General features: G+C 49.9%; 2 protein-coding genes across 6 annotated transcripts; both read right to left on the bottom strand.

The window, feature by feature from the left end:
- Positions 1 to 139: 139 nt before the first annotated feature.
- Positions 140 to 7,467, bottom strand: LOC104019010 (bromodomain-containing protein 8). 2 transcript variants are annotated; one of them, XM_087754131.1, is made up of 7 exons: positions 7,130 to 7,467; positions 5,732 to 6,016; positions 5,130 to 5,330; positions 3,749 to 3,894; positions 2,924 to 3,010; positions 2,423 to 2,491; positions 140 to 849 (listed from the first exon to the last, which is right to left on the bottom strand). In XM_087754131.1, the coding sequence occupies exons 2-7, from the start codon at positions 5,870 to 5,872 to the stop codon at positions 615 to 617; spliced, it is 879 nt and encodes a 292-aa protein (XP_087610257.1). In that variant the 5' UTR covers positions 5,873 to 6,016; positions 7,130 to 7,467; the 3' UTR covers positions 140 to 614. The 2 variants fall into 2 exon arrangements, with proteins under 2 accessions (XP_087610257.1, XP_087610258.1); XM_087754132.1 differs by lacking the exon at positions 7,130 to 7,467 and adding an exon at positions 6,533 to 6,626.
- Positions 7,468 to 9,887: 2,420 nt separating this feature from the next.
- BRD8 (bromodomain containing 8) lies at positions 9,888 to 26,568 on the bottom strand. Of its 4 annotated transcripts, XR_015703953.1 has the most exons (23): positions 26,414 to 26,568; positions 25,887 to 25,983; positions 24,877 to 24,946; positions 23,832 to 23,881; positions 22,601 to 22,723; positions 22,381 to 22,461; positions 21,832 to 21,896; positions 21,080 to 21,216; positions 20,430 to 20,645; positions 18,998 to 19,142; positions 17,608 to 17,817; positions 16,921 to 17,201; positions 15,959 to 16,414; positions 15,508 to 15,601; positions 15,251 to 15,297; positions 14,670 to 14,884; positions 14,274 to 14,366; positions 14,001 to 14,069; positions 13,114 to 13,291; positions 12,353 to 12,457; positions 11,457 to 11,501; positions 10,681 to 10,857; positions 9,888 to 10,307 (listed from the first exon to the last, which is right to left on the bottom strand). XR_015703953.1 is itself a non-coding variant. In XM_087754114.1 (22 exons), exons 1-22 carry the CDS (start codon positions 26,430 to 26,432, stop codon positions 10,248 to 10,250), a joined length of 2,856 nt encoding a protein of 951 aa, XP_087610240.1. In that variant the 5' UTR covers positions 26,433 to 26,568; the 3' UTR covers positions 9,888 to 10,247. The 4 variants fall into 4 exon arrangements, 3 of the variants coding, with proteins under 3 accessions (XP_087610240.1, XP_087610241.1, XP_087610242.1); XM_087754114.1 differs by lacking the exon at positions 10,681 to 10,857; XM_087754115.1 differs by lacking the exons at positions 10,681 to 10,857; positions 11,457 to 11,501.
- Positions 26,569 to 26,570: the final 2 nt, after the last annotated feature.

Below are 26,570 nucleotides of genomic sequence, written 5' to 3'. Positions count from 1 at the left end.
CGGCGCTTTCCCGCCCTCGGCTCTGCGGGGTCCTACGGCCCCCCCCCCCCCCCCCGCTGCCCGAGGCCACTCGCCCCCGGGCTCCCCTCGCCCCCGGGCTCCCTCCCCGCCCACGCCGCGGTGCCAAACACACGGGAACAAGCTTTCAACACGGGCCTTTACTCGGGCGCCGGCCTCCGCGGTGGGCGCAGGCCGCGGGGCGGTAACGCTCCACCCAGTGCCAACCCCAACACAGCAACGCCAAAGAGAGCCCTCGCGCAGCGCCCCGGGGTGTAGCCGGCCGCCGTCACCCGGCTGGGCCCCGACTCATCCCAACTGGTCACAAAGATGATTTTCTCCCCTTTTTTTTTTTTTCTTTTGTCCCAGGGAATCTTTTCTCGCTGCAGGGCTCCGCTGCTGCTTTTCCCAGGGAAGAAAGGAGGTTTCCCTTCCGGTGCCCCTCCTAGGAACCGCTTTGTTCCTTATCCCATCAACCTGGCAGGCACCACGGGAGGAAAACAGGGTCTGCTGAAGGACACGGCTGCCGTGTCAGCACATCCCCCGAGCCCCAGCAGACCTCCTGAGCCAGGGAGACAACGCTGCTCCAAAAGACACAGGCCTCAGATGCGGCTCCGTTACCTTCTCCCCCACCCCAGCCTGTCCCTTGAGCACAGGAGGGCTTCACCCAGCATCTGCAGCTGCTCCAAGACCTCTCGCTGCATCTCCGTGGCCATGCGGTGCACGTGGTGGTTGAAGCTGTTGTACATCACCGCGTTCTGGAACATGAGCATGAGGTCACGCTGGAACTGGACCATGGACTGAATGTGTCCCTTTGACAGCCTTCTCTTTATGCTGGTTAAATCCATGGGTCTACAAAACACAGCGAGAAGGAGAATTAAATTGCAACCCAGGGCCAGGCATTCTTCAGGCTCTGCATGAACGTGCTTGTTCTCGTTTCAGCATGGCCCTGAAAACACAGCTATTTTCAGTCAATTTTATTGCTCAGGACAAAGAGAGGGAGAGAGAAATGTTTTTCTTCTAAGTCAGACAAAAGTAAGTTTGGCCAATGCGACACCTGCTATCCAATCAACTTGGCAGGTCATCAGCAGTCACCTCTCAAAAAATTTTGATGTTGAGCTCCAGAGAAGGCAAGCAGAGCGATTCTGGTAATTAGGCTTCAGGAAGTCAGTCCAGGTCTTAGTGGAGAAAGAAGTTACTAAAATAGGTATCCATTAAAATCCTTTAAAATCAAATGGTGCCACTAGCAAAAATAGCAGTGCTGATAAGGGGAACATGATGGAGAAAAAATATTACTTCCCTTATTTTGACAGAATGAGAAAACGAATGGCTGCAGAGAGGACAACTGTGACCAGAATAGAAAATTATTCAGCTCTGAAAAATGCCCTCAATCTCTCTGTGAAATATTCTTATGACCTGCTTCTCCACTGACAGTGAAACATCTGGGGAACGAGCAGTGGATGAGGAGAGGGTATCGACCGAGGCACACGCTTCCACCATGGGGAGAATCACAGAACGCTTTGGGATGGCAGGGACCTTTCAAGCCCATCCAGTCCATCCCCCTGCAGTGGACAGGGACATCTTCAACCAGATCAGGTTGCTCAGAGCCCCGTCCAGCCTGGCCTTGAATGTTTCCAGGGATGGGGCATCTCGCACCCCTCTGGGCAACCCCTGCCAGTGTTTCACCACCCTCATTGTAAAAAATTTCTTCCTTATATCTACTCTGAATCTCCCCTCTTTTAGTTTAAAACCATTAAGCCTTGTCCTATCGCAACAGGCCCTGCTAAAAAGTCTGTTCCCACCTTTCTTATAAGCCCTCTCTAAGCACTGAAAGGCCGCAATGAGGTCTCCCCACAGCCTCCTCCTCTCCAGGCTGAACCCCCCCAGCTCTCAGCCTGTCCTCACAGCAGAGCTGTGCCACCCTCGGAGCATTTCGGTGGCCTCCTCTGGCCCCGCTCCAACAGCTCCATGTCCTTCCCATGCTGAGGACCCCTGAGCTGGACGCAGGGCTCCAGGGGGGTCTCCCCAGAGCGGAGCAGAGGGGCAGAATCCCCTCCCTCGCCCCGCTGGCCACGCTGCGGGGGATGCGGCCCAGGAGACGGTTGAGAAGAGACTGCTGAGCTGCAGAAGCTGCGTCCCCTGCTCAGGCAGGGCTTAGAGCTGCACGGACTGTGCCTGGAGTAAGTCAGCCATGCAGCGCCGGCAAAGGGCAGGCACAATTCCTGTCAGCTCCAGAGTCAGTGCAAGCTTCCAGGTTCTAATGACCTGGAGGGGAGTTTTAATAAGAGAAATCAGTGGGAGATGCTGGTGGCAGCCAAATTCTGGAAAAGGAGGAAGGAAACTGTCCCACTGGCCCTTTGGAAAGCAGAGAAGACAGAAAAAACAGGGAGAAATCAACTAGCGAGCACTTCCTCCACAAACTCACCTCTTTACCACATCCCTGTATCCAGGGGCTTGTTTCTCTGACACCGCCTTCAGGAACGGGCCGCTGTATCTACAGGGACAAGCACAAAGAACGACCTCTGTCTGCCTCCCCGCCACAGACAACATCGCAGCACGGACCAGTGCTTGCCTCTCCCTGCTTGCCGTGAGGGCCACGGCCGATTAGCAACAGCCAGCAGTCGGTGGCTGTCATGACTCGGCACGGGAGGAGGCTGAGCCCCTCGCTGAAGCTGGCTATGCCAGCTGTGTAGGAAGCAACATTTGGGCTCTGCCACATTAAGGAGAGGAAATAAATATGCGGTGTTCTCTCCAGCTTTGCAGCAGGCAGCTGTTCTTGCTGTGAGGAGAGCCAGAAGCAAAGCCATGGAGAGACAAGCCAGCCTGTGGTGGCTGTCCTGGAGGGGACACCAGGGCTTGGAAGGAGCTGGAAGTCAGGGCAATGTGTTCAGCAGCCACGTCAACCCAACCCTTTGCCCTCACATACCTGTGACTGGCTATCATCTTCCAGATGGACAGGAAAGTTCTTTTGAAGAGCAAATGCTGCAGGGGGTTATCCCAGCTCAGCTGCACCCTGTGGAGGGAATATATTGTCAGCTCATCCCACTCTCGACAAAGTAGGAGGTGGCAATTCTGCTAGCACCCACCACGTCCAGGTGGATGAAGCGCAGAGATCCTTTGCTGTAGCTATGCAAAGGCTCTCCGGGTGAGATGGTGGAAGCGTTCTGCATCTGAATGCACAACTAAATGCCCGGAATGCAGGAAGATGGCGGGCAATAGGTAGAAACAAGATCTGAGCTGAGCAGCTCTAAAGGGCGGGATTAAGTTGGATAGAAAAGCTCATGCTACTGTGAAGTTCAGAACTTTACTGAGGTGGGTTTTATTCAGTTTCTCATCCCGGTAAACTGTGGTTTTCCATCAAAAGGCAGCCCAGGTGATCACACATGTGGCGGAGCCTGCATGTGGCCGACACGCCTGCGCCTGCCTGAAGGGGGCTGGCGATGCCTCTCTTAGGAGCTGGGCTGGTCATTGCCTGCCAAAGCAGCTCACACAAGGCCTGGCTGCCTTGAGGAAACACGTATTTTCCATTTAATCTCTTACTTAATCTCTACTCTTCTCACTTCAGCTTAGGATCAATGCCCCAAAATGCTGGCAGATCCACAGAGGTAGCACAAGCTACCTCCTTCCCTCTGTTCTCCTTGGCTATCTCACCTTCCTGGAGGTGACCTTTGCCACACGCTCGTTCTCATGTGAGACAAGGGAAACAACTCTGCTCTGCTGCGCCCGCAAGAGAGCGGAACGAACTACTCACAGCTGCGTGTTGGCAGGGCTTGTGGGGTCCAGCATGGAAGCTGCAGAGGTGCCATCACTCTCATCGTCATCCTGGGCCCGATTACTCGTCTCCTGTGGATGCGGCTCACCTGAAGCTTGTTCTTCAGGTGTCTCTTGAGTCTTCTCCTGAAGAGCACAGGGGAAAAGGAAGATACGTCTAAAATGGCAGCGTATCACCTGAATCCTTTATCTAGAAGCCAGCCTGCTGCACACCCCTTTACTGCATCCAGTCTCAGCTAGGAGCTAGCTCGCTCTCTGTTATTCTGGAGGATGACGTTTGACCTTCGCTGTGCTTCACTCCAGTTACAGCTGGGTCTGATCTCTTGGATCATAACCACCTCTGGCTAACACTTGCTGTGGAGCTGACTGGTGCCCAGTGTCTGTCTGCTTTTCTGGGAAGAGTCATGGATGTGAGAGGGCGATCAGGAGCTGAGGTAAGAGTGCCTCAGGCTTCTTAAAGCTCAAGACACAGGTAAGAGGATCCTCTAGAGTGCAACAAGGTTGTTTCCTCACAAACTCCCACATGAATATGACAGAGAACAGACTCAGCCGGGAAGGAGAGCGTTGCTGTTCTTGTAGTGATTTGCCAATAAAATATAGAGAGTGACAGCTGCAGGGAGAGAGGCTTTTTGGAATCCAGAAGTGGGATTATGTGCAGGGGTACCTGAGAACCCTCAACAGATCTGAAACATGGAGCAGACTCCTCAGGAAGAAAGTGGATGCTGTGCTGTGTTGGGAGAACCACAAGGGAATAACACCGTCGTGGCTGAACAGGTGAAGTGCGAGAACCCTCAAAGTTATTTCTGTCTCCAGTGTCTCAGTTTGCAAGGGAACAAATGTGAGCGTGGAAAAACAGCACTGTTCTTCCACTGCTGTGTCCCCTGTCCCAGCAACGCCTCGCAGGCTGGTGGGAGCCCACAGCCCCCCTCGTCTCAGGACTGATGTAAACCCAGGCTAGACAGCGCCTGCTTCCAAGACATGACGGTCTCCAGGGGCAGATGGTTATTGCTATCACAGCCACGTGGGCCTGAAACCAGCCAAGCTGTGTGCTGCATAACACAGCAATTAGAACAAGGCAAGTATTCCAGTCTTGCCTTAAACCTGAGAACAGACTGCCAGCTCTCATGAGTCACCTTTACACTGCCAAGGAGCAATTCCTCCAACTCACATCTGAGGGTTTGATCTGTAACAAGCTTCCTGTTCATAAAGATACATCTCCGTACATAAAAACCATCCTTCCCCTCATACATTTCTTTTGCATTCCCTTCCCTGCTGTCTCCTCCTCTGTGTCCCCATGTCCCCACAAGGAACCCGTCTCTCATCCAGGACCAGAGGCTCTTTTGGGACCACCCCTCCCCTACCTCTCTTCCCGGGAAGTGTTCTTTCTCATCTGCCAGGACGTGTAGTTGACTTTCATCTGCTCCCGAGACCGCTGTCCCTGTGGTCCTTTCCTGGCACCTCACATCTTCCCCATCATCCTGCTTCCCAGTGCCGCAATAATCCCTCTGAGCCTGTGATGGCTCTGTGCTGCTAATGCGGAGAGGTGCCATCATCTGGGTTACCTGCGACACAGAGATTTATTGCTTCAAATCGTGAAGGCAAAAGGGAGAAGAAATAAGCAGCACAGATGCTATTTTTGCTTTCGCTCACGAACGCCTTTCCATTTTTAGGAATCCTTGCAAAATCTCCTGATGAAGCCCTGTGTTGTTATTGCAGTGTCAGTTCACTGACATCTCTCTGCTTCAGGGCGAGCTGTGTTTTGGCAAAGCAGCTGCTGGGTTGCGGTGCCAGCTTTAAATGGGAGGAAGGGCTAGGCTTGGGACAGGGAGCAAGCGAACTCCGGGCATCTGCTCCTCCCCCAGACTGTTTCTCTGTGTAGGGATGGTGGAGGCCCTGAAAACCCTCATGTTTCAGGAGGGCCTGAGCGATGCCACCCACTTTCCCGTCATCCAAAGAGCCCTACCTCTGAGAAGAACTGGAGAAGACCGTCATCTTCACATGGCCTCTCTGCCTTCTGGTAGTCTTCACTATCCTCCTCCCACAGAGGCTCACTGAACTCCATCTCGCCGTCTGCCTCTCGGCTGCTCTCCTCTAGCCTCCCCATGGCCACCTCTTCAGTATTCCTCCAGCTCCCCACGTCCAGATCCAAGCTTGAATCCCAGCTGAGAAGCGACTGGCAGTCACTGTTCTTCTCTGACTCGCTGGGAGACTCCACCTCAGACTCCCACCACACCCAGGCATGGCCCACCTGCAAACAAACATAGAGACAGCAATTTCTTTGTACCCTGGTCCAGAGCTGCAAAGCCCAGCTCGTTTCCCGACATACTCAGAGAGCCGATGGACTCCGCGAGGCGAGCAGCCTGCAGCTGAGCCCACGCTTGACAGCACGTGGCAGGGCCGTAGCTCTGCAACACAAACTGCCATTTCAGAGCAACTGAATTTCAGGTTTTCTGGTGCTTTTGCTGTGCTGCCCGGGGGTCAGGGGGTTACTGTGCTCGGGGGATGCTGAGCTGGTTAGGAGCACGCGGCTTTGTCGGATACTAAATATTTAAGGTGCCAAAGGCAGCCAGCAGCAAGCCCAAAACCAAGTCATGCTCCTGAGCTGCTTTCACAGTTGTGAAAAACTAGCGACTCCGAGGACAACTCACTGAAATTCCTTTTGCTGGGAACGTTTCATACTGGAAATAACTTCTTACAAACACCACAGAAACTTTGTTTTGAAAGGGACAGATGTGATTTAGCAGGATGGTGATATATTGTGTACCTGAGCCAGAAGAATTATAACCACGCAGAGTCACGCAGGGACAGTTCTACCCATTTCAGAAAATAAAAGTCAGCACTCTCTTAAGAAGGAAGAAACCATTCATTTCATCTCTGTTCGTTAGTCCATGCCTAAGCGTCTTCTACCACACGAGTCCACTATGATTTCTCTAAGGCTGGGGAATTGCTTGCAGAGTCACAGTACCAACAGTAAACGGCTGTTAGAAAAATCTGTACCTTGCCGCTGAAGTCAGCTGCCTGGGTGCTGGGCCTATGGAGGGTTCTATGCGTTAATTAGCAGTGTCTTTAGAGTTCTCAGTTAATTAGGTACAACCTAATTTTTACAGAATTTTGAACTAGCACATTTCTCACTGAATTCCTTTTGCATTCTCAGGACTGCGAGCACAGCTACAAATAAAGCTTACGGTGCCTACCTGGGAGAAATAAGGAATCCATTGGGTTTGGGAGGAGAAAACTTGTTTGCTTATTTTATGAACTTACAAGCAGAGCTGGGATCTGAAACGCCGTCCTTCTGAAACCTCTTTCAAAGTTAACTTCAGCGGAAGCAGATAAAATTTGATGAGGTAAGAGATAACAGTACCTGCTCTCAGCTTCCAGCCAAAGGAGTTGGGCAAACTATGATTTCATCTGGTAACCCCGCGCCTCAAGCGCCTTCCTGCAGCGTCAGCGGAGCCGGCCACGCACGCAGAACCAGCCACTGCAGCTCAGCTGAAGAACAGAAAAGCCTTAGCCTAGGGTAATCCAATCACTTGTGATCGTCTTTCTGTACTCCAGCGGAGAGGGATAAGCATTTTAAAACCAGGAAGCCTGGGGAACTTGGCCGTAAGCACCGATTAAAAAGATCTTCGGCCTTATGTTCAGGTTTGCTAAATCTTGGAAGACTCGGGACACCAGAGCGGAGCAGCAGCGTTAGCGCAAGACAAGCGGGATGCGTGAAATAACTACAGACTGCTTAGTTCCACACTGATTCTGTACAAAAAATAAGGGACAGAAAGATACAGACTTCAACATTTAATTAAGAACCGCCTGACAGTTCTTAATTACGTTGGCTACATAAGTCACCGGCAAGGAATCATTATCCAATTGGAAAGTTTTAGTTCGCTTTGCAGAGATCAGACGCTGCGCACCCCTCACCAACGTGAGAAAAAGCTGTTAGAAATAAAAAAGACGGCCTTTAAAAGGAACTTACATGTCAAAACAAGAAAAATGATAAAAGCCTGAACTCTAGTAAATGAAATGTAGAATCCACAAAAAAGTAGGCAAAGAGGAAAAAAATTGAAGAACAATTTGCTAAAGACATAAAAGCAAATAACAACAACAAACCTCATCAAAAACATCAGAAGCAGAGAGCTGCCAGATGATCAGTGGGAATGACACATATCAGTGCCAAACATCTCAGCGGAAAATAGGGCCAGTTGGAAAAACCAAATTAATCATCATTATCAGCAGTTGCCAGAGGAGATCACACGGGACTTTCTCTTGGGATGGGTCTGAGAGACTGTTTCTCATTAAAATGTCAATGGGCAGGGTTTAGAACAACTGGAGGGCCGGAGTAAACCTTAGAACCAGTTGGGATTCACTCCCGAGTCCTAAAGAAGCTTAAATCTAACACGACCAAACCTATGCTGTGTAACCCGTCATTTAAAATAGCCGCAGCACCAGAAAAGCAGAAAGATGCGATTGTTGCACGTCTGTAAAAGGGTGGATGGTGGGAGATGCGGCACAGTCAGCCTGAGCTGAAGAACAGAATTCGTAGTCAGAGCACGAGATGATGAATTGGGAGAAAGGCAACGGAAAGAGGAAAATCATATCTTAGAGTTTTAAAGATCTTAAACATCATTAATGGCTATTAAGATGTCATGGGACAAGAGAAAAGGCTCTTTGAAGGAAAAATATCTGGTTAAGAGAAGAAACCTAGGGCAGGAACGAACAGCGGTGCTTTCCATAACGAAAGTGAGTTACTAGCGGGCATGATGAAGGTCCTCCCGCGCGCTGCAGCTTCAGCTGCTCAACACGGACAAAGACGGGGCAGAGGCGTTACAGGAGACGGAGTGCGACTCTTAGTGGCCTGCAGCGAAAGGAGAGGAGGCAGCGACAAGCTGCACTGAAGGAAATTCAGACTGGATACGAGGTAAATGTTTACTCCGTGGGGGTGGGTAAGCACTGAAAGAAGTTGTCCAGAGGGGTTAGGGAAATCTCCATCCTTGGAGATTTTCAAAACCTGACAAGGCTCCGAGCAACCCCATCTACCTCTGAAGCTGGCCCTGCTTTGAGCAGCAGGTTGGACTGGAGAAACGCTCAGAGGTCCCTTCCAACTTAAATTATTCCATAAAGTACCAGAAACCAAAAGAAACACGTAACTTTTTGTGCTATGAACTTAACAACCTGTCATCTCTGGAAACCGAGGCCATCAAAGTCCAAATCGGAAATTCGTTCCCAATTTCAGCAGTGAAGGAAAATTAACCAGCCAGCAAACCAAAGGATTCTACATTTCTAGCCTCAAACGTAGAGTGATTCTTGATGGAAATACACCTCAGCCAAACACGGGACTCAACACAGCAGGCATAACCAATTTCAACACAAAACTTGTGAAAAATCAAGGTAAGGTAAAAATCCCTCTGGTCTTAATCGCAGCGGCTCAGTTTCCTGCAACTTCTGTGTCATAAAGTTGCGCCCTGTACCTGCTGCACGAAGACGCGCAGCCCACTCCCAGCCGCTGCAAGCATCAGGAAGGATAACGTTGGTTCGTTTTTTTTTTTCCCCTGGAAGGTCATGGGGGTAGAAAATATGCAAGTTTCACCTCACAGGTCGTACGAGCAGAAAAGAAGAAGGTGGCTTGAAAATTGTCAGAAAGAACTTAAAACTCAGTTAAGCATCCGTGCTGCTGAGGGAAAGAACCGTAATTTCCAGTGGAGAGAAACAGTTCACAAGCTCCAGTGTGAAACCAGGTACTAGCATGCCTACAGCTGCTGGAATGGCAGGAGATTCTCACTCTGACAAATTGCTGGGGAAAGAACGCAAGGTACGTTTCAGTACATTGGTCTCTTAAGGAAAGCTCCAACAAGACTGTAGTGTTTAACTTCTCATGGTTAGATCTCCCGTTTCATCGCAACAGTGCCATATTCTCACACGCTCAAGCAGGGAATCTTCCCCTCCATCCAACATTCCCACGATTAACGGATTGTCTCTAGTGTCAAAGCTCTGCCGTGCTTGGGTGCTGTATGGATGACTGGAAGAGAGTTATATCTGCAGATATTCAAGACACGTACGCACCCTTGTACAAACCCCGGGCTCCTCATTGCAGAGCTGCGATGCTAAGTACACTGCACGCTGTACACTGGATTTGTTCCCAGACTTTAATATACATACACATTTACACATCACTAGTAAAAATCTGTACACTTCACATTACAGTACATACGAGCCACCAGTTGCTAGCTAACACCAGAACACTGATGAAGCCCAAGACGACTGCCCTAAAACAGGCAGGGGGGCTAGTCTTCCCCTCCAGGGAAGTTTCTTTGGGTTACACATTCCGACGAGACGCTGCTTTCCAGAGGGGCAAGCGAAGAAGGCGGACCAGGTTCCAGAAATGGACCTGCAAGCTTTTCTTCCTCCTCCCAACAGCTGTTAACAGCATCTTGCTTGCGCTCCAGCTCTGGATGCCAGGTGCTGGGATTTTCTGTCTGCCTGCAGCATCATTTCTTCATCTTCATGTCTGCCTCGATGGCACAGCGACGCCCTCTGGTGCCGCCGTCCTAGTCACAAGGCAAACAAAAAGAGCGAGTTATGCAACCCTAAACGCAAAAAGACTTCCTCCAGCACTCGGGGAGGTAAGGAATTGTGCATCTGGTAACAACTTTTCACACCTTCCAAACAGGAGAAAGGGAAGCTGCCCTACGAAGGCCTGGGGCAGCCTGCCTGCAGACCTACCTACAATTCGCTCTGGACACAGCACAGGTGCTGGATTTGCAGCATCTCTGTGCGCTGCTGGCAGCCAGGGCAGAGAGAGGCAACAGGGCTCTCGCCCAGACAGATGCTTTCGGAGCCTGTGCAGTGCAGGCTTTCTCCTAAGTGGCAGATTCTAGCTTGGCTCTTAAGATGGGAAGAGGAAACTGCTGACTAACCTACCTTATCAGCTGCTGGTCCCTACGGGAAGTGCTCCTCCAGTTGAGTGACCCTGGCACTAGCTCCCTAGTTTCTCCGCACAGCTCCTTTCCATGAGTAGAAGGCGAGCTGAGAGCTTCCTTTGATCCGCTGCCCTCTCCCTCTGGCTGACATGCTGACTCTCCTGGAGTACTCCTCTGTCTTTAGATATATGCGAGAGAAAAAAACAACTCTCCATCTTCCTCCCTTCTCTCCTCCCCGCAACTCAGAGACTTGGGGTTTCCCGGAGGGAATATTTTTCCAAACACTTCCAGATCACCACAGGCACAGAGCAAGGTATTTCTGCAGAGTATCTTATTTCCCTTCTGGACCGTGAATGATAAAGGAGTACACAGCTGACTCCTCACCTTCCCAAGACCCTTTGCACTGTCTCGAACGTGCGGAGGGGGCTGCTGTATAAGCACAAGAGATGTAAGAACTACAGTACTGCACCACTTGGTCTGTCTTCCCACTTATATGGAAAGAAAGCAGGAGAGAAGTTGTGGAAAAAAGCAAAGGCAGATGACAGAACGAGAACACTTGGAACCAGAAGAAAAGCCTGAAGCCCCTCCCACTCCCCCACGCTGAGAACAAGGGACTGAGATGTTTCTTCTCTAACGATCGTGGTTGTACAGCCCCTGAGTTAAACACACACCGCTGCAATGCTAAGGGTGCTGTGACAGTGCAGTGATCACCCAGACAAGGAGCAGAGCACACTGCCAGCAGTACTGCAGTACCGGCTGGAGCCTTTCAATACTTACAAAGAGAGAGAGAAGGAAGGCAGGAGAGCCCATTGGGACACTGTCCTGTTAAAAGGCCAAACAGAAGGACTTATCAGATATCAGATACGGAAATGCACACACCACATAGAAGCACTGAGCCCACACACGAGCGTAGAGAAACGTGTGCCCCACTCCCTTTCCCACATGGCATCAGTCTTATGCAGCAGGAACATAAAAACGGACAAAAGAGGGATGCTGCGAGAGGCAGAAAGCTAGGAAAGGGATATTCCCTCCTCGGCCATGGCAAGGCCTGGTCTACCAAACAATCTCTGCACTGTGCAGTCGCCACTACAACCAGCCAGGCAGTCCTTGCCGTCACAATGTCGTGTGCACCAGCTGAGAGCACTTGAGATCACTTAATCAAGTCTGGATGCGTCCTTACAGCAGGAAAAAAAAATATCTACGCTGCTATTAGTTCAGATCAGTGTGGAAGTCAAAGGTTCTCTGGTGTGTTTTACACAGCAAACCAGACCGGAGTGATTCCCTGGTTCTAAAATCTGAGTAGGAAGTGAAGAACACGGCAGAGGCTAGTCTTCCAGTTCTCTACACCTTCACCTTCCTGCCACATCGTGCCTCTTCCAATACTCTGTTGTTCATTTCCCTACACTTTTCATGGCTTTTTTTTAAAAACAGGGAACAGAGGTATTGGGATTACAGAAATAATTCATAAGACCTGCCTCTGGGACGATGTACAGCTCCAGAGCTAAAATCTAAGCAATGGCCACATTTAAAGAAAAATTTGTTCACAAGAAGATGCTGGAGCCATTGCAATCTCAAAACACATTCTGCCTGTCTTTGGTATGGGAACTTCATGCAGTATCTTGGGATTCTCCAAAAGATACCGAGTGCCCTTCCACAGGGTGCAGCACTCTCACCTTCTCCGAAGCATCTTGCTTGCGAGTGGAGTCTCGCCCACGCAGGCTCTTTGCACTGATCCCTGACTCCGATGTTTGCATGATCAGTTGTGTGGCCAGAAATTGCTGCAAGAAAACCACACTCTCTTAAGATTCTCAGGCAAAACAAGCTCAGTGAGTGTGTGTCAGTTAACTATCACAAACCACAGGCTGGCAATGATTGGGTCAGAGGCAGTTTCAGTTCCTTGTCTGCTGCTCAGAATAAGTTCCCCCATTTACCTCAGAAGCCACAAGTCCTGAGGAACTATAAAACCCTGGTTCAAACTCTGTTAGCCCTGCCAGTTGGGCCACTCTACTTCACCAGAAATTTTAAGTGGCGTATATTCACAGGACACAGTTTCATGTACACTTTAAACCAGCACAAACCAGCACAGCCACCAAAAGAAGCAATCGCGTCCCCTGTCATTCACCATTCTTGTTGCTTGTTTCTGTTCCTGAACCACACCCTGGTTCTTGCTGGCCTAAGCATTTCCCTGAAGGAAATTAGATTTGAAATAGGTCTGGGCTGAACCTAAAAAACATTTTGCTGTGTTAGTTTTAAATTATCCACAGTCTAGTTCACCACAAACACCTGAGCTAGCACAAGAGAGATGCAGGGAAAGATGTGACTACTTCATTCAAAGACACCGTGAGTGAAACTGTCGTCTCACATCCCGAAGTCCTCATCCCTACGGACCAAGGCAGATGCTCTGCCCTGCACTGGCCTCAGGTCTGTACTTTACCTGGATCTGCTCCAGGACATCTCGCTGCATCTCCACAGCCATGTGGTACACATCGTGGTCAGAGCTGTTGTACATAACTGCGTTTTGAAACATCAGCATAATATCACGCTGGAACTCAGCTGTGGTTCGTATCAGCCCATTCTCAATGTTCTTTTTGATGGTAGATAAATCCATTGGCCTATGAAAGAAATGCAGTCAAAACAGCAACAGAAATATTTAACTCTTGCCCCTCTCTGTTGCAAACAGCCCTGGGTCTGTGACACATCTCGTTAAACCATCTATTTAATTTAGCCAAATAGGTTCTCCCCCACACAGGCTGTGTTCCCGAGTACCAAGGCCTCGGGTCAGAAGACACAAGCTGTCCACCAGTTACCATGAATGGTAACAACGGCGTCACAGATGCCTCAGGAGAGGCATCACTGGAGGAGACACTAAGGAGCTAGAGCTGCAGCCACTGAACGGTTTAGGAGAGATTTTGGGGGCTAGCAGGGGATTCTGGTAATTCTTCCAGAAGAGTCCACTATCTGGGGCAGTAAAAAGTGCTGATTGAAGAAGACAGGTCTTGGGAATTTCAAATATTAAATCCTACCCTTGGACAGAAACTCGGAGAAGCAGATCAGTCACATACCACCTTACTGATAAAAAATGTTCTGTGTAAGTCAGCGTACTTCATTCAAAGACAGGGCTGTGTAAAGACGCGTATCTGTTACTGAAGACGACCCTTTTCTTGGGGAAACCTGTTTCTGACTGAATCATGCCAGAAAAAAAAAATTTTCCGAGTCTTGCAGTCTGCATGGCAGCCAAAAACTACATCGTTCCTGCCAGAAATCCCTACGCAAATATGCAAATATACAGAGTCCTAATGAGAGAAGACTGCCGAGACTCACCTCTGCACAATACTGTGGTAGCCTGGTGCTATATCATCAGTCACAGGCTGTAGGAAGACATTGGCGTACCTGCAGAGAGAAGGAGTCCGCTTAGTGCCCCATCCTTGCTGGTAAATATTTGTTTCGTGCTCTCATGTTTATTTGTCTGCTACCAGTAACAATATGATTCATCCTCTCCCGGTACCAAGGCAGACGAGCTTCCGAGATGGGAGAGCAGAAACTTGTCTAGGATTAGTCACTTCTTTCTGCCAGTTCTCAAGACATCAAACTCACCTGTGATTAGCTGCTGCTCTCCAAACTAGCATGATGGCTTTCTTCCAGATCTTCTGGGCCTGTATTGCTTCCTGGTCCTCGCTGCACACTGAGCTGGGAAGAAAAGAACAGGACTTCCTTCAGGAGTCTGCGTGCTGCCTCGGAGCAGAAACCTTATGGTTTATTGTGCCTTTGACATGCCTATGCTAACCCACGCCAAAGACGGAAAGAAAAAAATGGGGCCTGGTACTATGGTGCTGTCTGCACACTTGCAACTTGTGAGAACCACACACATCACCAACAAATTCCCCCTTTGGACCCACTCAGTCAGCAAAACAGGAACGAGAACCCTACGCTCCCTCCACAAAACAGCCTGGGATTTGCACCTGCGAGCCTGAGAGCTTCGCTGATACTCACAACTGCGAGGAGGCTGGGCTGCTGGGGATGGAGTCGGCCAGCGTGTGAGACTGCAAAGGTGCATTATGGACACTGAAGCCATCATCGCTCTCACTCACGGGGGGTTCGTTATCCATCTCTGACAGATATCCCTCACCCTGATCTTCTTCTTTGGGTTCCTCCAAACTGGCAGCCTCACTGGCACCATCCTCATCATCCTCTTCACCCTGCCCATCCTGAAAGACAGAGGGTTCATGAGCATGCACAGCCAGCTACAGCAGCAACTCAGAGTCTCCAAAGCAACTATGGTTCAGCAAGCAAAGTGATTTTCTTGCTACGGCTGCTGACAACTGTACGGGCACTTTCGCAAAGTCCTCATCGCTCTATCCTGCCCTGCCTCGCCCCCCACAAACAGACACACATACACGCAGCTTTACAGCGCCCGAAGCAATCTCCCCTTTAGCTCCCACTGCAGACTGCCTGATTTTCTTCTCAGTGCAGAAAGCTGAAAAGCTTTGCTTTTCAGCAGATGAGAGCCAGGAAGCAGCAGCAGTGAGATGCTACTAACGAACCCAAGATGACTACAACCAATCCAGAATTACCTTCATCTGACTCCTAAACAGGGCTTGGGCCTCCTCCTTCATTGACTCTGTGAAAGAAAGAAAAGCAGAAAGGTTGATTCTCCAAAGCAGTCTTTCCTACAAAAGCTCCTGCACCAATGCCTACTGTCCTGCAGTAATTACCACTGTTCCTACACATATCTTTTCTCCCTCCTCCCCAAAAAACCTGAACCAGATCACTGCCATCTATCCAGCTAATAATGTTGCATGTAAAAGATTTCCTAGCTGAATTAAGTTACCTGACAGCTCAAATTTGTGCTGAACATCAGCCTGTGAGGAGTCTTCACTCACATTTGGGACTTGTGGAGGGGATGAATCATCATCAGGTGGGGTCTGGAGGGAAGAGAAATGCACAAATCTAGATGTTTGTGTCAGCTTACTTCAGTGAAGGTGTGGGCACATCTCACTCACCCTAACCTAACTCAAGGCAATGAAGCTCGCTGAGCACCTTCCCAACAGCAATTTTGCACATGGGCGGGGGAAGATACATAAAGGTACTGCCTAAAGCAGAGAGCTTCTCTGCAGATTGAACGGATCAGCAGCATGACTCCCCAGAAAACAGTCAGTCACATTCATTGAAGGGTCACCTCCAACCCAGCAGTCATCCTTCCTCTAAACTTCTCTCCTACCTGCCACAACTGCTCCTTTCTTTCCCCACACCAGTTCCAGACAGCCTCTCTGCTCACATACCTCTGTCTTCACTGTATTGTGCACCGCGTCTTCTCCCTTGGCCGATTCTATCTCAATTTCAGAAGTCTCTCCTGCTGCTACAGCTGCTCTTTGATCCTCTTCTATCTCTTGACTTCTAAGCTCTGGTGTTTCCGTCACTCTTGCGGTGGCTGGTATGGTTTCCTCAGGGCCCAGCTGATTTTGCTCCTGCTCCGCAGGTTCTGTCTTTATTTCTGATCCCAGCTCGCCAATGCCCATGAGGTCTCGAATTCCCTTTGCCTCTGGCTCCTCACACTCCAGTCTCTCCTGCTTCACCGTCACAGACACTTGGGGTATCTGGGCCTGTTTCTCATGCTCCTGACGAATTGAGTGTTCCCACGGGCCAGGCAGGGTCTGAGGGTCGTCGGTATCTTCGCAGAAAGAAGACAGAGCAGCTTCAACAACTGCTGCATCCAGGACTTCAGGGTGGTCATCTACCTTTATTGCCAAAACAAACACACAGCAGTGCAGGCCAAGGTCAGAAAACAGGGATTAAAAAAAAGTTCACGTTATTTGGTAATGAGACAATTGTGGAAAACAGGGTCTACTGGGTTTATAAAGTTGCCTTTCGCAGCCAGACTCGTATCACTCCCTGTGGAGTCTCCCGTGGAGCTTCCGTTTCAGAAAGACAGCACTCCTGGAAAGTCTGCTGCAAGTGGCGCTCGTTTGTCTGCCAGAGACGTGACCCAAACCCTACCCAACATGAGGAAGAAGATTTCTTTCTGCACTCTGAAGAGGAGCAGCAGGATAAACGTGGCAGACTAGCAGCAGTGGTGTCACAGGGTCATTTCCTACTGATCTGGACAACGATGGCAAGAATGTGCATTTTGGAATAGTTATTTCTTGCTTGTTTAAACTAACTAAATTGGTGAACAGTAATCACTTGAGATTAACCTAACTGGTTGTGGAGCAAAAGGCACTGGCACTCTCCTTTGCTCATTTACCTTGTCCTCAATGATGGCTATAATATTTCCAACAGTATCGAAGTCCAGCTCTTCCCCCGTATAGGACACTGCAATATCCATTTTCTCAGCCAAATCCAGGTCTTCCTTCCCATCCATGCAGTGATCTTTGGAAGACCCCGCAGTGCTGCCAGCCCCAGAACCCAGACACTCTTTCTTGATGGAATCAATGATCATGGATATTTCGCTGCTGTCCATGGACACTGTCACGGTATGGGAATCAGACACTGCCTCCATGGAAACACAGGCTTCTGGCTGGCTCACTGCACAAGGAGGAGGGTGACAATCAGAGACCAGTCTGGAGAAGCCAAGCCCACATAAACAAATACTGCAGCAGATAAGACCAGGCACCAACCGCAAGTATCCCAGGTCCACCCACAACAGCATGGCTTAGAAAAACAAAAGACAAATACGGCTTTGCTTTCCCACAGTAGAGACAAAGTGAGGTTCCAGCCCTTGAACCGCAATCCAGCAAGATACCATTAGCACCCCCACCCAGCAAATCTTGTTTAAAACCATCTGTTTGTTCCAGAACCCAGCCGTAACCATCCTTTCACCAAGGATGGCGAGTCTGAGGTGACAAAAGGCCGGCTCGCTGGGTGCTGATCCCACGGGAATTTCCGTTTTCCAGCAGTGCATGACCTACGAGTGCGTAGTTCAGGAACGCACCTGTGGCTACGCTTTCTGGAGCTGCAGCTGGTGGCACAACGGAGGGTGCTGACAGCGCGGGCATCATGACAATGGTTGCCTGGGACACAGGCTCTACGGGGGGTGGCAGGAGCTTAGCTGGAGGTTCGCTGGCAACAGCGGAGAAGGAAGCAAGAGGTGAGGTGAACTGTGCAGGACCAGCTTCTAAAAGCCGGGAAAGCGTAGGAGCACCTAACAGAGAGTAGAAGGGAAAAGCACATGAGCAAGAAGCAGCCACCACTGAAGTCCACAAAACCACCACTGGGCCCTTCGCTGTCTGGTGGCTCCTTCTGGGAAAAGACACTGAGAGGTACCTATAAACAGTCCCAAAAGCTATAGGGAGAACCCGCACCAAAAATGCACGACTCCTTTGTGTGTGCAGTCTGAGACAGGATCATGCAGACCAGGGGACACCGTGTTCAACGTAAGGGCTGGACAGGCTAAGCCACACATGCAGAGAGATGCCCTTCCAAAGGCTCGTCCCAATACAGTTATGGGAAATCTGAAACCCAGTGCTGAGAGAGCCACACAAGGTAAGCCAAGACAAACAGTCATCACAGGAGCTGGAAGGAAGCAAAGGGGATCTCTTTGCAGGTCTTTCCTGGAGAATTCCTCTTATAGCAAAGGTTGCCACTCAGCTGTCATTTCCAGTCTGAATTTACTGAACCGTCTGGACTGAATTAACAGGTCTTAAAGAACAGACGTGGATAAGGAAAGTGAGATTATTCATATGGAATTATACATGAACGAATGGCAGAAATCCTCAGTTGCAGACAATGTGACTGAATCACTGGTTAGCATGAGCTGAGAAGAAACTTCACCCTAGGCACGTTGTTCTGACAAGGCCCAGCACGAAGACTCTTGCACTGTCCCTCTCACCCCGCTCTGTGGAACTTACTCGGGAGCTCACAGTCTCCTGTGGTCTAATCCTGAACCTCTAAGCTAAAGCAGAGGTAAGATACATGAGTTCTCCAGATTCACAGGGAGCTGCAGTTTGACACATTGGGAATCAGATACTAGACCAGTTTTTCCCCAGTTCCCGGTCAACTAACCCTTTCTTTCTACACTGAAATGCCTGGTATGAGCCAGTGTCAAAACCAGCAAACTAGACTGCATGGACCAGGATCGAATCAAGGCTAATTGTTTTGGTCATTTCAGATCAAGGCACTCCTTTTTTCTGTAAGGATTAGAGTCTTCTTAAAAAAAACAGTAGGGGTGAGAGGGACAGGGACACAGAAATAGGAATACAACTCATAAAGAAGCCCCGAAACCAGCCAGGCCAGATGTCCCTCATCTCCCTCCAAAGAGAATTCACAGAACAGTCTGAGGGAACATCTGAAGGGAGAACTGTACAGGGAGAGTCCTGAGTTACCTGAAGCAGCAGGAGATGCAGGGACAGCACCAGGTGCCGACTGCATTTCCCCACTGTGCAGCACTGGAAGGACGCTTCCTACCTCCAGCAGGACTCCTGAGCTGTTCATGTGACCAGAAGCCACTGCCATTTCGTTTTCACCGACCTGCCAAAGGAGGACACAACTGAAGATCCTGGAGATACCGCCACATCAGTGATTCTCTGCCAGATCTGCACCTCCACAAATATGTCCGTCATTTGCTGTCTCAGCATTTCTTTTGCGCTTTTTGTCCAGTCTAGTCCCTGCCTGAGGCCCCTTATGCGAGAGCACAACGTGACAGTCTGAAATTAGTTGCTGTTTTCAGCTACAATGCAGCTGCAGTGCCACCTTCCTTTGAAGTTAGGCCAAATACATCATTTGCTCTACCTTAGTTCCTCTGTTCAAGGACCTCACAATCCTTTACAGACACTGGTCTGTCTACCCCCTGAGATGGCATGGAATTATCCCTTATTTTGAGTTAAGGGAAACTGAAGCACCAAGATGGCAAGTAACTCTGTCAAGGTCACGCAGTAAACCTATGATGGACCTTGAAGCCGACGTAAACCAGCCCTGTCGATACAAAGAAAACCCAGTCTTCCACAGCCATTATCTTTCCTTGCTCCACCCTACGTTACATTGCACCCTGCAAACAGAACCCATGGAACATTTACCCAAGCTAACAAATAGAAAAGACCCCAAATCTGACTATTAAAAAAAAGAAAGTCAACAGAAATACACCTATTCCATCACACAAGCACTAACACAGGGAATCCGTGCCACGGGCAGGCTGATGGCTGCTGTTTTCAAACTGGGCTCTGAAAAGTGTCAGCAATGGTCGCCCTCCTACGACTTCCAGGGTCACTAACACCAGCAGGGTCAAAGTGGCTTGTCATCACCGTGATTTTAATAACTGTCTACAACTATGAGAGGACTGAAGCACTTCAATATTGGTCATAAACCCATTAAAGGGCTCCCTACTCCTATGCTAAGACCCATTACAAATATTGAAGCTCAGCTTCCTGCCAAGATGTAAAGAAGAACTGCGAGCCCAAAGCAGGAATCACCAAGAACACCTCCACGGAGACTGATCGGGCTGATGCTGACTAACGCCCCCTCCCCTGGGGAGAATGATTTCCTCTAGCAAAGCCTGCAACTCCAGCTCCACATGACTGAGGGAGACAGCCAGTCCTATGTGCTGAATAATTCCTGCAGTCCTGCACCCACAGTACTGCCAGGAAAGGGTCCCACCTCTGTGGCTCACAGGGGTAATTATATCTCTCAGATATCACTTCTGTTGGGACTCTCACAAGAACTGTATGTTTTTAAAAAGCCTTTGCAGCTCCCCCTTTTTCAGTGGGAGAGTCTGGAGCTAATTGTTTGTGTGCTTGCATATATGAGCAGAGAGCTCCATACCAGCCTGGGGCTTGTGGGCAGGAGACTGCCCTTCTTCAGCAGCTCTGAGAGCAGAGGGGAAGGAGGCGGAGTTGCTTTTTGTCCTAGCATCTTTTTCTGGGGTGAATCATCAGTGACTGGGGTCATGGGGGCATCCAGGGGAGCAGAGCCTGGAGGGGTGTCAGGGATTCCAATGAAGGAGGCAACTGGGGTGCTGGGCAATGTCCCTGGAGTGACCTGAGAAAGAGAAAAACCACACTGTTCAAAGCCACACTCCACCACACGGACTAGCCCCACTTGCTCCTTCCCCCAAGAGCATTGATCCAGCACGCCACAGACACCTACTCCATTCACTCGCTACACCTACTCCAGGCGTATGCTCGCACCCTTTCCCTGCCCTGTAGTGCCATTTCCCAGGCACACACAGAAAACTGCCTGGCCAACCCACTGCTGCCCCTACGTAGCCTTTGATTCAGGCACCTGATCATCACAGACACGGAAGAGGACACGTCTCTCGAGCAGCACTGTACATCAACCACACTACAGCACTACCACAGTGAAAAGTCGGCAAAACAAGGCAAGGGCTTCTCCCCAGGCTCCTGTTCCATGATGGACGCAGAGCCCCATGTCCCAGGCTGGTCCTTCCCTCTTACCATAGGAAGCATCCTTACCCCCGGACTGGCCTCGTCCACAGCGGGCTGAGACAGATCTCCCAGAGCATAGTCCCCCCCTGGGGAGGTTGAGCCCGCAGGGGAGCGAACCATCACACCCGTTAATCGTCGTGGCGGATTCTTAATGGCCTGACGAGCTGGGAGAGAACAGAAAAAAAAAGTGAGACTCCATGACTCCATCTTGGACAGTCCCTGAGAGTTACCTCTGACTTTGTCCTAAAGAACCCTAAGAAAACCATTTCTATTGTAGGAATGTCTTGCACCACACTACGCTCAGTTCACAAATAAAACTCTAGCATTGGGTAATGCACTTTAATTTCAGATTTCTGTAGCAGTTGGGTAGTCACCACCTCCCACCACTGGTAGGTTAGTTCACTGAATTGCCCCGAGAATTATAAATGAATTAAACATTCAGAACAAATCTCTCTTCATTTTATCTTCAGACAATACTAAACCTGTAGGGAAAACTAAAGGGGTGAAAAGCCTGACACTCTAACAGAGAGCTCCTTGCTAATCCTGCTTCCTCTTAGATATACCTTTTCTACAGAATTTATTCCCTTCTTAGAAGTCTCTGCGTTTTGCCCTGTTACAAATACAGTGCTGGAAAGAGAATATAATCTTTCTTTCAAACTCCTAGGGTCACGGAATTCCTTCTGAACAGGTCTTAATAAGACTTCAATATTTCCCAAATGTTCCTATGAACACACGCATCTCTCTCTGAGGAGGAGTAAGGAAGCTCATTTCCAGCTTACCCTGATAAGCAGCATCTGTAGCCTTCCTCTTGACTTCTGCCTCCTCTTCCTCCATTTTCTTCTTTCTGTATACGGAACCAAAACCTCCTGTCACACGGTGTCCCACTTCCCCTTGGCTCCTCCTGCAGCTTACTGACCCCCACCCCATTCTCTCCAAACAGCGACCTGCCCCTGCGGACTCAGGCTCAAACCCTCGGAGGAGGGAAGCAGAGTCAGAGCCCGGTGAGGGAACGACGCACTTGGCAGGGTCAGAGAACGACACACTTGGCAGGGAATTTCACTTCCAGCTCATTATCAAAACGGAGGAGGCAAGCACGATGTTGCAAGCCATCCCCGAGCTCTTCACTGAGAAACTCCAAAAGCTGTTCGGCACAAGCTGGTGCCCCCCAATCTAAACTAAGTCCACCCTCAGAGGCCAAAGCATCTGCCCAGCTGCCCTGTTTCTCCTAACCCAACATATGCGGAGCAAGAGGTGTCTGACAAACACACAGCATCAGGCAACTACAATCTCAGAAAAAAGCATAATATGGAAATAATTAAATAACCTACATCATAATCTCATTGCACAGCTCCTCCAGTCTGTTATCCATGTGTCCGGCCTGGATCAGCTCTGCATCCTTCTTCAGCTGCCTGTAATCAGAAAATCTTCTTACTTATCACTGAACAATAAGCCCTGAGCGGCATTTTCACCCCAGCACCATCCCACTTAGGCCACTCTTTCAAGACGGGACTCTCAGGTGCACCGCAGCTTCATGCCTCTGCCACACACCTGTATTTCTCCTGTGTTTCTTTAATCATTTTCTTCAACTCCTCAACTCGTTCTGCAGTCAGTTTCCGCACAATAACATCTTCCACGGTTTCCACAACTTCTCCCTTCTCCCCACGTTTTCTCCTATAGAATAAGAGAAAACCAAAACAGTTCAGACATGAAACACAGAAAACCCCATTTCTCCTTTCATAAACGGCTGCTGTCTGTCATTCCTCACACAAACGCGCACAAAAAAAATCAACCTCCTCTTCCAGTTTCTCTTAAATGATATTGGACAGCACAACGTTCAAACAACCTCTTCTGAAAAGTTTATCTAATTCTTAAATGCGTCCAGTGTTAAAGACTTCAGGAATAGATCAAAGATGCAAGCCCACCGCAAATTCTCAACTTGAAAAAAAATCAATCGTTCAACTTCAGAGAAGACTCTTACTGCCCACAAAGAAACGTCTATTTTTTTCCTCAGTAACTCTACTAAGTCTTTTGTCTTTGCAACTCTAGTGCTGAAGATCATTCAGCACTATCACAAACCGATACTACTTTTAAACATCCTGCCTTTAATTTAATTTGATGCGAAGTCTCAAAACAAAATGCCTGGATTTAGGAGTGAGAAATATCTGAGACCACAAAGCTGTAGTGACAGCATTGACCACAAAATTATAACAAACCACCGCAAAATAGAGACAAGTACAAAACATTTCCCCTTCTCACTCTTGCTGTCTTTTCTACCCCTGTTCTGAATGATCATTTTATGTGTAAAGCTTCTGATCGGTAAGACTAATATGTAGTGTTTTATTCCAGGCAAATAAATGCTGCTTTTTGCTGTGTTAAGCCCCAAACGCACACTGCATCTCTTACAAATGGAGCGGTGGCAAAGCGGCCCCAATCACCCTGCCGTGTGTTGTAACGACAGCAGGGGCACACGGAAGACACTAACAAGTACACAGTGACCAGATTTACAACCATGTGCTACTGAAATACTTTGGTCTTCTGAAAAAAGGAGACAAGACAAGGAGATATGGGAAGCATGTTCTAAGAAATACCCTGGGCTTGCCAATCTCCCCCACCTGCCATACCCTGATCCCACCGTCCACCCACCCCAGCTACCACGACTGAATCTCCTCATTCCTGTACGCTCCTTTTGGGAGGAGCGCTATCAAGTCCTTTGCTGTAAGAACCGACAAGTCCACCCAAAACTGCCGCAGACTGCGCTTGCTTCAGGCTTTGTACTCACTTAGGGGTCTCTGTAGTCTCCAAGAGCTCTGAATACTGAGATGCACAGTGCTAAGAAGAAACAAAGAAAGTCAGAGGACACCAAAGGGTCAGCGTCAGCAAACACCTATCAACAAAGCCTACAGGGCACTTGCTCCTCCTTCTTCAGAGGTCTAACACTTCACGAACCTATCTGACAGTCTTCTCCAGACTCTCCCCCACGGCAACAATTCAGTGCAGTGCAAAGCAAGGAAGCATATTCACTCTTTTACGCTAGCACTGCCCAGGCTGATCTCCAAAACAAAGCTAAAGAACAGACGCTCCCAACTAATAATTTAAAAATCAAAGCAAGCAAGCATGATTAGGAAAACTGTAGCTGTAACGTTTCTGTCTGTGAACAGGAACCACAAATATTTCAATGGAGAAAACAAAATAACATTCTATCAAGGCCAGTTTCACAGCTTAAAGAAACTGTAAGCATCATAAAAACCCCAGCTTCTCCTCCCTTGATTCTCTTAATCTCTCTGTCCCTTATACAACAAAAATCCCAGGTGCTTGCCCAAACAGCAGGACACACCAAAATATAAGGGCATCCACAAATTCCTGGGGCAAGGAATTCCACATATTAATTACATGCCTGGCGAGGAACAACCTCTTTAGGTTTGCTCTGAACCTGCCTCCTGTCTTACTCAATAGCCTCTAAATCTTGTACTGGACAAACCACTAATCATTAATGCTTATTCATCCTCAACTTCATGCCACTTCTGATTATACGGACATCTGTCCTATCTCCGTTACTCATCTTACCCTTAGCCATCCCTTACAAGGAAGGTGTTTCATGTCTTTGATCATCCTTGTCTTTTCCTTAACCTTATCCAACTGTACTGTAAGCTCAGATTTAATTTCAGAAACAGAAAGATGTATTTCATCTGATTCATACAAAACTGATTTTTTAAAATTAATTTTGCTATCTTTTTTAAAAACAACAAATACATTATCTTAGGCAGCTGTCTTGCATATCCCATGCAGAACCCATTTTTTCCAAGACTCAAATGCCAGTATCTTACCTTCTGGGAAAACCAGTCAGGCGGGCGTCCAGGCTCTGCAAAAGGTTTGATGGCTCTGCTGACTGAGACCCTACAGGAGAGAAATGGCGAGTCACCGTCAACTTACTTTCTTCCCCAAACAACATGCAGAGAAAAGATGCTGACCTGTCTTGACGTTCATCATTGAATCGCCCCCATAAACACAACGAACTTTCCAATGAGTTGTTATCATAGAATTGCTTAGGTTGGAAAAGACCTTTAAGATCATCGAGTCCAACTGTTAACCCAGCACTGCCAAGGCCACCACTAAACCATGTCCCCAAGCACCACATCTCCCCGGCTTTTAAATCCCCCCAGGGATGGGGACTCAGCCCCTGCCCTGGGCAGCCTGGGCCAGGGCCTGACAGCCCTTTGGGGGAAGAAGTTTTTCCTAATACCCAACCCAACCCTGCCCTGGCGCAGCTTGAGGCCGTTCCCTCTCGTCCTACCCTTTTATGTTTGGGAATAGTTGAAGTACAGCCCTTGGACTCAAGAATATTTGCCTATTCCCAAACAAACAACAGCTTCCCTCCCTTGCTTTGAAAAGCAAGTTTCTAGCTGCTGATTTCCACAACTTTACTTTGGTGAGGGGAAAAAGGCAGCAAAACAGAGCTACAACTGCAGAAGCAACGCACAGGAGCCTGTGATCAAATTCCTTCCTTCACCACAACTCACCTCTTCCAGTTTATGTTGGAATAACGTTACCCTCTGTTCTGATTAACACACTTTTGTTTTCACACAGTAGTTACGACAGCAGCAAAAAGATTTTCAAGGCACGCGTCTAATATTCCCATCTTTAATAGCCCAGCTTGGTTTTGAACAGAAAGTACATGGAAAGCGGAAGTATTTACGATCAGCTGTTGCAGAACGAACGGCCATGGCGAACCGCCACGCACCGGCCCGGCACACAACCCCTGCTCTGCCCGGGGAGCCTCCCGCGCCCCCAAAGCCCGAGCGGCGGAGGCGACCCTCGCCCAGCCCCGCGCCCTTACCAGTTCTGGTCCCCGCTCCGCATGACGGAGGAGGCCAGGCAGAGCTTCTCGCGGATGGACCAGGGCTCGGTGGGGCCGGCGCTCAGCAGCTTGTGCTCTGCCGGGAGATGGAAGGGCTGCAGGGACCCGCGCCCCCGGGGACCCCCAGCCCGGAACCCCGACCGCTTGGCCCCGCCCCCGGGCCGCTGGCCCCGCCCCCCGCGGCCGCACCGGCCATAGCCCCACCGCTCCGCTGGCCCCGCCCCGCGTCGCACCGGCCACAGCCCCACCGCTCCCCTGGCCCCACCCCCTCGGCGCTGACCACTCCCCCCCCCCCGGCGGCCGCACCGGCCATTGCCTCAGCCCTCCCGCGGCCCGCCCCCTCGCGCCACCGTTGGCCCCGCCCCCTCCCTCCCGAACGGCTCAATTCTCCTCCGGCTGTTCCCTCGCCCCCCTCCCCTTCCCGCCCCAGCTCCGCCGCCGCCGCCGCTTCCCTCGCCGCCGCCCGCCCGCTCCCCGCCGCCTCTCCCGACAGGCCCCTCACTCACTGCCCGTCCCCGCCGCCATCTTCCCCGCCCGGCCCCAGGGAGGCAGGGCGGAGCCGCGCGCAAAGCCCGCCGGGAGGCTCTCGGGCCCCGCCCCCGCTGCCCCCACGGCGGGCGCTGATTGGCGGCCGGGACCGCGCGGGCCCCCATTGGCGGAGCG

The sequence above is a fragment of the Nipponia nippon genome, unplaced genomic scaffold (genome assembly GCF_047370975.1).
Source record: "Nipponia nippon isolate SJK-2023a ecotype South Korea unplaced genomic scaffold, ASM4737097v1 scaffold_17, whole genome shotgun sequence".
NCBI lineage: Eukaryota > Metazoa > Chordata > Aves > Pelecaniformes > Threskiornithidae > Nipponia > Nipponia nippon.
This window is presented reverse-complemented; position numbering and strand designations above follow the sequence as displayed.

What these genes read in the sequence shown, in the direction of transcription:
- BRD8 (XM_087754114.1), bottom strand. An exon ending in CGGAGCGGGGACCAGAACTG is followed by an intron (nt 24,947 to 25,886) that starts GTAAGGGCGCGG and finishes TCTCTCCTGTAG; the next exon opens with GGTCTCAGTCAGCAGAGCCA. An exon ending in AGCCCAGCCTCCTCGCAGTT is followed by an intron (nt 14,367 to 14,669) that starts GTGAGTATCAGC and finishes TTTTCTTCCCAG; the next exon opens with CTCAGTGTGCAGCGAGGACC.
- LOC104019010 (XM_087754131.1), bottom strand. Translation starts at nt 5,872, where the DNA reads ATGGGGAGGCTAGAGGAGAGCAGCCGAGAGGCAGACGGCGAGATGGAG. An exon ending in TTCTCCAGTTCTTCTCAGAG is followed by an intron (nt 5,331 to 5,731) that starts GTAGGGCTCTTT and finishes TCTGTGTCGCAG; the next exon opens with GTAACCCAGATGATGGCACC. An exon ending in AAGATGATAGCCAGTCACAG is followed by an intron (nt 2,492 to 2,923) that starts GTATGTGAGGGC and finishes TTGTCCCTGTAG; the next exon opens with ATACAGCGGCCCGTTCCTGA.